This window comes from Pimephales promelas, chromosome 1 (assembly GCF_988280905.1).
Source record: "Pimephales promelas chromosome 1, fPimPro1.hap1.1, whole genome shotgun sequence".
NCBI lineage: Eukaryota > Metazoa > Chordata > Actinopteri > Cypriniformes > Leuciscidae > Pimephales > Pimephales promelas.
Window position 1 is genome coordinate 31,614,960 of NC_142769.1, and position 12,460 is coordinate 31,627,419.

Genomic DNA, 12,460 nt, shown 5'->3' on the forward strand with positions numbered 1-12,460 from the left:
TTAATTACTTTTCAATAATAAGTTACTTTCAAAGGGTGATTTGCTCTATTTTGATTGCAACTACCGGAGCCATTGTTTACATCTGAACTATAAACTTTTATCCCAGAACCTCTGTGATAATCAGAATTGTTATTGCACAGAAACAATTATACTTTGAGGTTGAAAATACATTTTGTGAAGCTGTTTCACACCTACACATACCAACACAGATCTGAATTTTCCAGTGTGATTTTGTCAAAGGTTTAAGAGATCTTTGTCATTTAGGAATGAAATCCCTGGGTGTTTGAATCGAGATCACATTTTTCCAACGATTAATTGTGCAGCTCTAAACTTCATAGTTAGTGTGTTATTGATGTGAAGTCGCTAAGTGGCATCTTAAATTGTTTAGCTACTGTCAGCTAATATTTTGATGTAAGCAACACACTATGGTCTCTCTTCATTAACCACAATTGTCCTGGTGAATATGAGGGCTAGATATACAGTATGTCATTTTTTCACCATATATCTACACCGGTCTCAACGGCCATGCCACAACAGCTTGGATGTGATACTGAACTGGACGTGACACAGTTAAAATCCATTTGTCATTTGTGTCAGAGTGCTGAAGTACATCAGAAACAAAGCAGCGTATCAGGTTACTGTCAGGGATTTGTTGAGTCATGTAGAAAAAGCATCGCTGATTACAATGGGGTTTAAGATCAAGATAGTAGTCTTAGTATATTAGGGATGCATTGACATGAAAATGTTGTGAAATGTTTTGCAGATTAATAACTCTTTATTTGAATGTCAACTACTGATATATTGGCCGACAAATAAAAATATGTAATCGTTATATTTGTATATAACTTTTGAGAGTCTGATTACAAAAAAACAAAACAAAAGTCTCACCATTAAAAGCCATGTCCCAAACATATACAGTAGAGAAATAACCAGGGATGGAAGTAACACTTTTTATTCTAGCATCAGTAACTTACTGGTTGTTTGTGCTAGACTTCTCAAAATTAGAGACACAGTAGCCACATTAGTCTAAAAAAAACATCTTTTGGACATGTACACAATCAGAGATGTTGTGAATTAAAGTCAAATACAAATAGTTCCATTGTTACAACCTACCTCTATTAGGGTGAGTTGAACACAGGCTGGGGATAGATCAATGAGAGGTAATTTGCTGAAAAAAGGTCCACACAGCATCTAATATATTATAACTTTATTGAAAAACAAAGAATAATCAATTCTGAATAAAGTGAACAATTTAAAGTGACAAAAATGTATATATTTATTTATATCTTTTTTTGACATAGACATACAATTACATTGGACGAACCATATGCATTTGTTTTTAGTGATTATAGCATACATGCTAATTTTCAACACCTGTACACGGGAGGCTTTTAAAAATAAAATATAAAATAAATTTGCACAAAACATAAAAACTACTCAATTGAAGTGATTTTTTTTTTTTAAACTACAATAGAAACACATTTCCCACATAAACCCACAAGGGAGTAGACGGATGACGGCACATTGGAATGTAAGGATAACTTCATAAGGGGTTGTTTTTAACATTTTTTTTTTTTTGTGACACATATCTAGAGAACTAGAGAAATGGGTACGGTAGGTTATGCACGTTTAATCATTTTAAGGAATAATACAATCAATGCTTTCTTGGCTGATCATTTTTTTTTTGGTCATACAATCTACAATGTTACGCACAGTCACATGCCACTTCTCCTGTGAGCTCAAAAAGGTGATGGGAGTATATAACACATTCTCAGCCTTTGGTGTCATATAGGTGACGCCATATGACATTTCGTCTAAATACTACACATATGGCACACTTTAGCATCAATATAACACGGCATGCACTGTTATGGGTAGGTTTAGGTCTGGGGCAGGGTCTGCGTCTCATATTGACGCTAAAGGATGCCACTCACCTGTATGACGCCTTGGGTTCTGATGCTAAAGGGTGCCATACTTGTCAAACCAACAGTGTTACAACTCTCTAACAGTGTTACAGCCCTACAGTAGCCTAGTTTGAACCAGTGTAAGTTTTAAAATTAATTTTACACCTATATGGCCAACTTTATAAATATATAAATCTATTGTCTTACAAACAAATAAAATAATGCCTAAATAACACAAAGTCATTGGAGAACATTACTTATGAATAAAGAATTAAAATGCACACACAAGCAAATACAAACATAATATTAAAACTTAGAATTGCACAAAACAAAAGGCTGTGAATACAGCTGCTAGTCATAAAGGTGTAACTGTTGTGAATGCGCTCTTCCTGTAACCGCACGGTAAAATGCAAAGCACAAAGAATTCACAACATTATTTTATTTTTCCTGCTGCACTTCATTGTATTTTCTTCTTCAAAGTGATTCCAATCATATTTCAAGTGCACATCTGAAGCATCTCAGCTCAAGGAAACAATTAATTATTTATCAGCTTTTAATACATTGGCCAAATTTTCTTATTGAGCTGATAAAGATAAAGCTAAAATGAATATATCGGCCAATACTGATATTGTGGTTGATATATTGTGCATCCCTATACTGCAAATAGAGAAAATAAAGTTGTTTAAAGTAAGAAAACAGACTATTGCGCTGTGCTTATGAAGCACCAAGTGGATCTTTAGAAACAGCTTGATTCAGAGCAAAAGCTGTTTTTAGGTCACTGAAAATATCCCTGCAATAAGCCTGAGAGGTCGATAACTCCAGAGAAGCAGGACAAAGCTTGTGAGAGCGTTGAGAGACCAAAATATACTTTGTAGGGCCATGAACATACACTTTCCAGACTGTTCTTTAAATAGTCTGTTTCCTCTACGTCCTTTTAGCTTTAATGATGTATAAAAGGTCAAAGGAAATGGGAGCAATCATTAGTGCAATTATAATCTCAGAAACTACACTTGAAGAGCTAAATAAAGCTCAATTTAAATTCAGACAGATGTTCTTTAGTACCTGGTGTCCTAATGTGACAAATAGACAAGAGATGAAAGTTATCTCTATAGCGTAAATAAAATTGTCTGTCTAACCAACCACAGCCACGACAGGCAAAAAGAACTTTTGTTGATTTCTACTGTGCAGGTGCAGCTCCACCCACCATGAAATATCATTGGTTCAAAATCCACATAACTGTACATTAAATGTCTTCTGGCTGAGACTGTCGCATCACATAACATTTTCATGTTCAAAAGAAAATGTGTTGGTTGCTGGAAAGCTGTCAGGTCAAGAGATGAAAATTCATTAATTTCTCATTTCTAAAAAGCATGTTTTTGATCTAGCAATTTTAATTAAAACGACCTAACTTCTCTCTGGTGATGTATACCGGACTCCTCCACCCATTTTGTCCACTTAAACCTTTGTTAACCACAAAGGTTTCCATGCAAGCTCGCATTCTAATCCATATAATCAATATCTAATGAATAGAACCAAGTCCCCACCCTAGATTTGATGTTTCTCTGATTCTCCGTTTCACTCAGATATACTACACAATACAGAAGAAAGAGATAGTCAGGAAATCTGTATACTTAATACAATAATATGTGACCATTAAATATTCTCTGAACACATATAACCCCAAAAGAAGTGGAAAAAAATGTAGCAATACTTTCTAAGACTTGTCTTGCTCATCATGAAAGAGATGTTTGGTGACCCCATCAAACTAAAACAATATATAAAAAAAGTTTCCCTTCTCTCTTATCGGAAGACATTGTCATAACTGGAATATTTACTGAGTAATCAGCTTTCCAGATTGGCACCCTTTGTTTTGCAACAATAAGGTTTGAAAAAAGTTTTGGAACAGGATGAGAATCAGAATTTCGTCTGGGCTCCAAACAAAAAAAAAGGAGGACATGCTAAACCCTCTCCACATAGCTAACTGGCATGGGCACAATGTGTTGTCAGATGTACTGTGCCCTAAGCATGCTGGGGCACATTCCTGTCTTGAAGAGGAGCCATCAAACCTTTGTTCAACACAATCTCAGGGGAAGATTTGGTGACAGTTTTCAGCAGCTCAGGATCAATGATGCCTTTCTTTTTCTTTGTCTCACCTTCCTTCTCTCTCCCAATAAACACACACACACACACACACACACACACACACATATATAAATACAGGATTACATCACCTCAGGCTTCACTTACTTTACTCTTTAATTAAACAAATTCACAAACATCTCTCACTAACGTTAGAAGCAAAAAACAGAAGTTTAATCCATCAGTTAAAGCAGAACAACACCCAGATGAGGCACAAAAGTAATATTCCAGAAAATGAGATGAAGAGAATTTGCAGGAAACATCATGTAACGTGGATTTAGGGTTGTGCCGATAGATGCTATTGTATATTGAGGATAGCCAGATATCGTCAAATATGGCATTTCAAATGTATGTTTTATTTGTTTTATTCAAATTATTGTTTTATTTGTGGATGGAAAATGCAAGATTAGATTATTTTACAACTCACTGCAAATGTTTTAAAAACATTTAGATCTATTATCCAATGAATTTTATAATTTATAATTTGAATAATTATAATTAATATATATATATATGAATTTTAGAATTTTCTAACCCTTAGCATAAGAGAATACACCCATGCAAAAGTTGACTAAAAAGAGGAATAAAAAAATTAATCTTTTGGAAATTGATCTTATGCCTTAATTAAAAATGTGAGGAAAAATTCAACCTGTAACAACACCAATTTTGAATGAATTCTGTATCGTAAAAAAAAAATAAACGCTCTTCCTTATAATACAGGGGCCATAAACTGTGTGTCACTTTTGCCAAGCGTGTCAGAGGTTATAGGTTCTAATCCGCACTCATATAGGGTTTGTGTTTTTTTTTCTCATTAAAACCGTTTATGTTTACCAATGGTTGTATATAATGTCTGAAGTATAAAATCGTTGGTTACCTGTAAGCAAATGACGTAACATTTGGTTAAGACGTGTGTTATTTGCCAGCTCAGCCACATCAAACTTCCACTGTAACACATATATGATGCGAAAACGAAACCATCGAGCGAAATACCGGAGTGAACATGGATGACCGAGATTTGCTGCCTCCTTAACCTGATCCTCCTTGAGTGCAACCAAGGAGGACACAATCACAACTATCGCCTTGGCGGCCTTTGGCCTTCCCAGTTTCTCGCTGACATTGGTAATAGTTGATAAATTAAACTTTTCCCAAAACCTGTCAGGAGTATGGCCACAACATCACCTCCATTCAAAATGTTAAACAAACACTCTTCTTGTTCAGGCTTCAAATGCTTGCAAATGCCAGGAATATTCTCAACAACAGAGTGAATTGCATCCCGTGTCTCCATATCTGCGATCGTTTTTCGATTTCCCTAACCTAAAATACAATCTTAAACTCTGTGCTTAGCGTCAACGTGATGGCTCTCAGACCGCCCTCTGTTTGTTGATTGGCCGGAGGAAAACCGAGAGACAAGTCGATATCTCAGACGGAGTACAGAAGTGAATTGAAATAGAGCGGAAGTACGAAGTCTGACGCAGTCAGGCTAGAGACACGTCCCCACCACGTTTTGCCAGGGTCAATGTTGTCCCTACCACTTTTGAAACATCGGCACGGATGTATAACTAATACAAATAAAGAAAACCTCTCTAGTTAACTAGCAGAGAATTATTTTAGTTTGTTTGTTAAATAAAAGGCAATCTAGTGCTGAAATGTGTTGTTTTTGAAATCAAGTGATGTAAGTGCTTGTTGACTACGATCAGTGGCACGAATACAGTGTTTTCTTGAGGCTTGCGTTGCCTTCACACGGATTTGTGCTTTAATTCGTTACAGAAACTCTCTATTCATTCAGGTGAAATCATGAAGTAAAATGCACACAAACGTGTCCCTGCTTGATATATAACCACTGATTGATTTTATCGATTTTAATGAGAAAAAAAAAAAAAAAAACTATACGAGTGCTGATTAGAAACCATAACCTCTGCCATGCTTGGCAAAAGTTCTGCCACCGGACCATTAAAGTGTATGCGTGTTACTGTCGGATCTATGTTTTTCTTCACGTGAAATTTCTTGGCACCAACACATACTAGATCTCATTAAACACAATGTACTATTTAAATCGATTGCTGGACATCGGTATGTTATTGTACATAGGTACAACTGATTTATGATTTAGCATTGTTTTAGATTGTTAAGGAAAGAGTGAATCCACCACGGGAGTTACCCTTTCAAACTAGCAGTCAAGTTCGCGTGCGAATTCATGTCCTTTAAGTGCAGATGTAAGTTGTATGCACTAGGTATATCATATATAGGATGCATTTGGTTGAGTTTATTAACCCTCTAGCAAATCACTGCAATTGGTGGTGTTTATTCACAGTTTCAGCTCAAATGCAATGCCCAATGTTATTGACTGGGTTATTTGAGACGGTTTCTTTTTCAAAAACATTGATGCATCAATCTAGCAGTGTTATTTTTCTAGACATATGTGCATGTTTTCATAAAAAAAAAGTTAAATTGTATACATACACATGTATATTCTTTTTCTAAAGTTATATAAAGTAATATAAAAGTTGTAGAAATATATATATATATATATATATATATATATAACAAAAAATTGATCTTCTAATGAATAAGTTCTCGCTCAAGTGACATATACAGTACTTCTCCAATCAATTAGTCCACAAAAAACTTTTTTAACCACTTTAGGAGCTTGCTGTCATTGCAAAAAAGGTAATCATATCTATCTTCATTCAATCAATGGTAAATAGAACCAAGCCTACATTTCACTTTGCACAATACACAGAGAGGCATACTGTATAGTTAATCATAATATCGTAATATACATCATAATTCACCAGCAATATTGGTAATACAGGCTTCTCTTGAGACTCCTCTGCTTCACAGTTTGATATGCTAAAGCCCGCCGGCACGTACATGATTGGTAACAAGGTACAGTAGTTTAAGATATAAAACACTGGCGATTTCAAACCCTGTTTGAGACTGCCTTTAGTTCACTGCAGTTTAAACGAGAAAATACTAAGCAATGGTGTTGACTTATGATTTTGCACATGGTTTGTCTTAAAGCCTATTAAAAACACCACATAGACAGATAAACAACATTAAAAACTTGATTCTTTAAATATGTGACTCAAGTTAGACTAGAGTCAAGTCATGTAGGCTAACTCGAGTCCCCTACCTCTGGATTAAGACATGATTTATAAGAGCATGATGTAGCCTGGCTAATGGTGTGTGTCAGCTACAAATTTACATATTTGCCCAGGCACGCAACATCATATTAGCCAGCTACTAAATCAATCATAGCCACTATTAAAAAGTCTGCTGATAGGGGTTAGTGGAAATGAGCTCTTGAGTCTGATGCTTGTAATGGCATGGTTACCTTTCTTCCATCAATCACTGATGCATCTGAGATGACCATTGGTCATGGTTAGCTGTGGAGGACTCGAGTGAATTACATTGCTATTTACACTAAATGATGATGCTTCCCACGCAAAGAATAATCATGTAGGTTATACAACACTGCGATATGCGACTAGTTTGACTACATCAAGTGACTTCTCGTCCTGGAGGCGAAATCACATTGAGTCTGAGTTCACTTCAAGGAATCGATCAATAAAAAGAGAACAAGAAAATTGAAACAGGGAGAAGACGACCGCAAGAGAGAGAGAGAGAGAGAGAGAGAGAGAGAGAGAGAGAGAGAGAGAGAGAGAGAGAGAGAGAGGTCAGTACTTCTGCAAAGATGAAAATGAAGGGAACACAATGTTATTGGCACATAATTTTGTTGAATGTCAGAACAAGATCTGTACACTCAGTAGCAGATTATGTATACCCTGCCACAAACACCACAAATCCAAATGACAAGCAGCAATATTTGACAAAACATTTCCAGAAACCATTAAAAAAATCCTCAGAATCACAACAAACACACGTATCCACTTCCTCTAGAAAGAGGAATTATGTTACATTGATTAAAACTCATGAATCAGATCTATGCTGCTTTCTGTGCAATGACACCTACTGTGTACATTCATTGTATCACTGTACACAGATCTGAATGTAAGAATGTGTTTGGGGAGTAATTTAACCCTTTCTGTATGGATCAACACTAGGCCTGAATTGAAAAGCTATATACCCGAGGGATGTTTGGGTAAACTAGTGAGTTCATGCATTTGAATGCACACAATGCTGTCGTTTGCTACAGCTTCAATTGCAAGAGCACTTCATTTCCTCTAGCCTTTGTCTTCAGCATATAGAATCATGAAACAGAACCTACATCCTTCAAAGTCTGTACAGTTTGCTCTATGATATTGTATCTATCTATCTACTAATTTTACATGCACACTTATCCTGATAAATCAGTTCAGCGCCAGCTCCTAAAAATAGCTAATGTAAAAGCTATTTCCTTCACTCATATGGGAAACGATTTTGTCTTTATTAAGAGTATAACTCAAAAATGTAACATAAGATATACTAGTTTAAGAGAAGCAAATTAAAGCAATATTTCAGTGAATATACAATTTTTTCAAGTCACCCATCATGAGTATTTCCTTATAATAACAGCTTCAGCCACTACTAATATGCATTTACTACTCATCCTTCCTGTTTTGTCTTTAGACTTTCTCTTTCAATTAATGTATCTTCAACGATTTTTCATTTTTTTAAGAAATGTGTGCATTTCTGAACAATTCTTGTGAAGAAAAGACATACTGACTGTTATGACAGATAATTATGAGTAAACACTGATAGTTGGCTATCAAAGGAAAGTAATGTCATTTGAAATTGCAATAACTTAGCATGTCAAAACAGTCTCTGATTTGTTCTAAACAGTGTGAATAAACCCACACAACTTGTCATTCCATGCAGGGAGTTTGTATAATAAAAAAACCTCAGTGTTTAGTTGTATAATTTGCACAACATATCTTGAGTGCTTTACATTTAAACAATGGAGTGAATTAGTGTGCAAAACTTTGCAGCAGTTCTAAAGCGATCTGTTTATGTCAAGTTCAAAATGCATACACACACAAACATTTCCAGGACAACAGGACAAAGAAAATCATCCATCTCTTGCATAACTGAATGATGTCTTTCATGAGAGAGGGGGGATAGAGAGAAAGAGAGAGAGAGTGAATAGGGTAAGGAATGCTGACAACCACCAAAAGAAAGACGGACATTCCCTGCCAAAATGTGAAGTCTCATTATCCATGTAATCATTAAATTATCTCCTTAACAACAACCTTGAATGTTTTCAGTCAAAAGTGTCAGTTAAATGTAATGCATTTGCATAATAAAAAAATGCTCCTTTCACTATTGGACATCTGTAAATGATCAGAGTAAATACAACTATTGACCTAGAATGCAAATTACTCTTACCTGACATTATGTAAATACTACCACAAACTTACACAAAATTATAAAGCAAGCACATGCACGTTTGAGTTCAGTGTGACAGATTTGTCTTTGGTATTTAGTGTTGATCAATACAAACCAAAACTAGACCAAACACAGAACAGAAACTGCATTTAAATGTGTCATTTAAAATCCCACAAATATATAAACTACAAAAAGAAAAAAAAAGAAAGAAAAATCACAACGTAAGCACTTTAAGCCATCAGGAACACTTTTCTAGTAAATTTCACTGACTGCTAACACATGTGTTCGCTTAATAAACCCAATGCTCCTGCACAAACCACACTCATTACCCAGAATCCAGTGCATACAGTGTGGCTCCAGACACAAATCAAGACCTCTTATAGCTTCCTCAAGGATACATCCCTTAAAAGATTAGTTCACTTAAAACCTTCTTTCTTCAGTCGAAAAGAAATTAAGGTTTATGTGAAATGAAAACATTCCAGGATTTTTCTCCATATAATGGACTTCAATGGACTACAATGCTAAACAGTTTCAACGATCGGTCATTTAAAAAAAATGAATAAAAAAGTTTAAGTTTTATAAGCACAAATACTCGCCTTGCTCTGTTCTGTGATGCGCGTTCGTGACTCTCCTGTTCGAACTCATTCATCAAAATGAACAAATCTTTTTTTCGAGTCATTTCTTTCATTCAATGAACAAAATGAACGAAACGGCTCCAGTTTTTGACAGATGGGAGATTTCTAACAATTCTGACACTATCATTATATGGTCAAAATAACGCAGTCTCTGATGATAAAGCTGTGTAAACAAATTCAAGCTCCTCTAACACAGACAACACCTGCCAGTCTAAAAAACTGTGAAATGTTATTTTATAGTTTTGTTAATTACTAAACAACAACATTTGTTGGGAGGGCTAAAATCTTGGAATTACAGAACTATTTCCCTGGGAGCAAATAAAAACATTCCTGTCATATCAAGCTGAGTCTGTAAGACAGCATAATTCACTCATTGTCCTGTAACAATGACAGCCTTTTGTCTGAAAGTCTTTTTTAACTGCTGAAGGCATATATCCCTTTATTAGAGTCATAACTAAGTCTATAGACCTAAGACTCGAGAACTAACTTGCAGTCAAAAAGGACATGACAAGAAAGAGTGGGGTTGTCTCTTGTGCCAAATCTCTGCCAAAACTCAGTTTAAGGAAAATACAGAGGACTCAGAAAATCTGAACACTGAAAGAGTGGGGAATATGGCAAGCCAAGTTAACCTGTATTCCTTAAAATTATATTTGTTTTGTCTATTTTTAACTTACTACCAAGTAATCTAATAATGACTATCTCTGTCAGTTTCACTAGAGATATCCATTAGATGCTACTTCACTATCCTCCCTTTGTTATAAATCGCCATTTTCAAAGTAGAAACTAAAATGCATTCCAATTGTTACAATTTTATTTTATCTGTAACGTATACCATCTGATGAGTCAATGTATACGACATAAAAAAGCGAGTAAGTACTAGTATCCAATACATAATCACTGGCAAAGGTATCAGCAACAATACGATCATACTAGTCAGACATAAATTTGCAATGTGTTACTAGAAGCAATTAAGTTCCTTTTCATCATCAAGTAGCAAAGTAAGGATGTACAACAGTTACTAGCGAAACTGAGATAATATCACCATTGGACTAGCCTACTTATTATTATTTATTTTTTTAAAGTACTAGTTATATATAAAAAAAGATAGGCCTACTTTTTAATCTTAAGGAATGGGCTACATGTTAAATTGGCTTGCCACAAGTGAGCGTGTTTAGCTGTAGCTTTTCCACCTGCTCTGAATGATGGTGCTTTACAAAGTAAAATAACTGAAAACATCACGACCCTTTCATTAAAACGCTCCAAAGTTACCATTACTAACTTAAACTGGTTGAAAACAACATGTAGTCGCAAAAAAATAAAATCACAACACCGCTCGCCATTTAAAATGTACTGAACCAAACAGAGAATCAACTTTGCGCTTCTAGTTTGGAAACACCAGCTCAGGGGTTTAACAACAGCATATCTCACCTTGTTGTAGTTGTAGTATCCCAGGCAGTGGGAAAAATCCAGGTTCTGTGGATCTCCAGGAATAGAATTCCCTCCGGCAGACGGATAAAATACATCCATGTTCCCCCTCGGCGAAGCGCTGCTCTATCAAAAGGGCGCAATTCTTTACTTGTCCTTCAACAATCCTGACGCGATGAATGAGAGGGACGCGGTGAGCAACGCGGGTTTAACGCAGCTCACGGGAGACAGAGAAAGGGTAAAAGGGATGTTTTAGTAATCCTTTTCTATAAGCAGTGGTCGCTGGCCATAGTTTTGGGATGTTGAGGGAGGTTTGGCGATTTTCAAACTGCTCCTGCGCCGCGAGGTTCAAGCATGCTTGGAGAAGAGCAACACAAAGAAAGCCGGCAAACAGTAACTCCGTTACAATGTTCTCCGCTCAGATACACATTCACAGATACACTCAGATGCTGGATTTGAACAGAATGTTGTTCCCGCTCTCAGTGTTTCAAATACACCTCCATCAATCCACACTGCGTTTCAAATTAAGCGCTGACGGTCAGTTGGGAGATCTGAACACACTTTAACCTCTCAAAGCTTGGCTAATTAAACGAAATTAAGCCCTCCAGACACATAGATAATACTGTCCGATTGCACCTTTAGTCCAAGAAACTTGGGAAGCGGTGTTTACATATTCATTACAGCGAGGTACTCTGTACAGCCATGGTCTTCTGTTTACTTCAGCCAACATCAAGCTGTGATGGAGGAGCATGGGAGAGAGTGGGGCTCATTGCGACCACTCCCCGAACACCCATCGCCACTCCCCTAGAAGCCCCAGAAAAAAAAAAAGCATACATTACATGGATGGACAATAAACACTATATTAAATTCATAATCAGAGTAATCAATAATATAACTATATATATATATATATATATATATATATATATATATAGAGAGAGAGAGAGAGAGAGAGAGAGAGAGAGATTATAGATTATATAGATTATATATATATAGCCTATATAGCCCATAACAAACACACACTCACAAATA

General features: G+C 35.9%; 1 protein-coding gene across 1 annotated transcript in view; it reads right to left on the minus strand.

The window, feature by feature from the left end:
* Nucleotides 1–12,201, minus strand: part of tox3 (TOX high mobility group box family member 3) — a 49,492-nt gene extending 37,291 nt beyond the window's left edge. Inside the window, exon 1 of the mRNA XM_039657182.2 lies at nt 11,432–12,201. Within this exon, the coding sequence (XP_039513116.2) occupies nt 11,432–11,530 (99 nt within the window). The 5' untranslated portion in view covers nt 11,531–12,201. The remainder of the gene's footprint in view (nt 1–11,431) is intronic.
* Between the last annotated feature and the right edge of the window lie 259 nt (nt 12,202–12,460).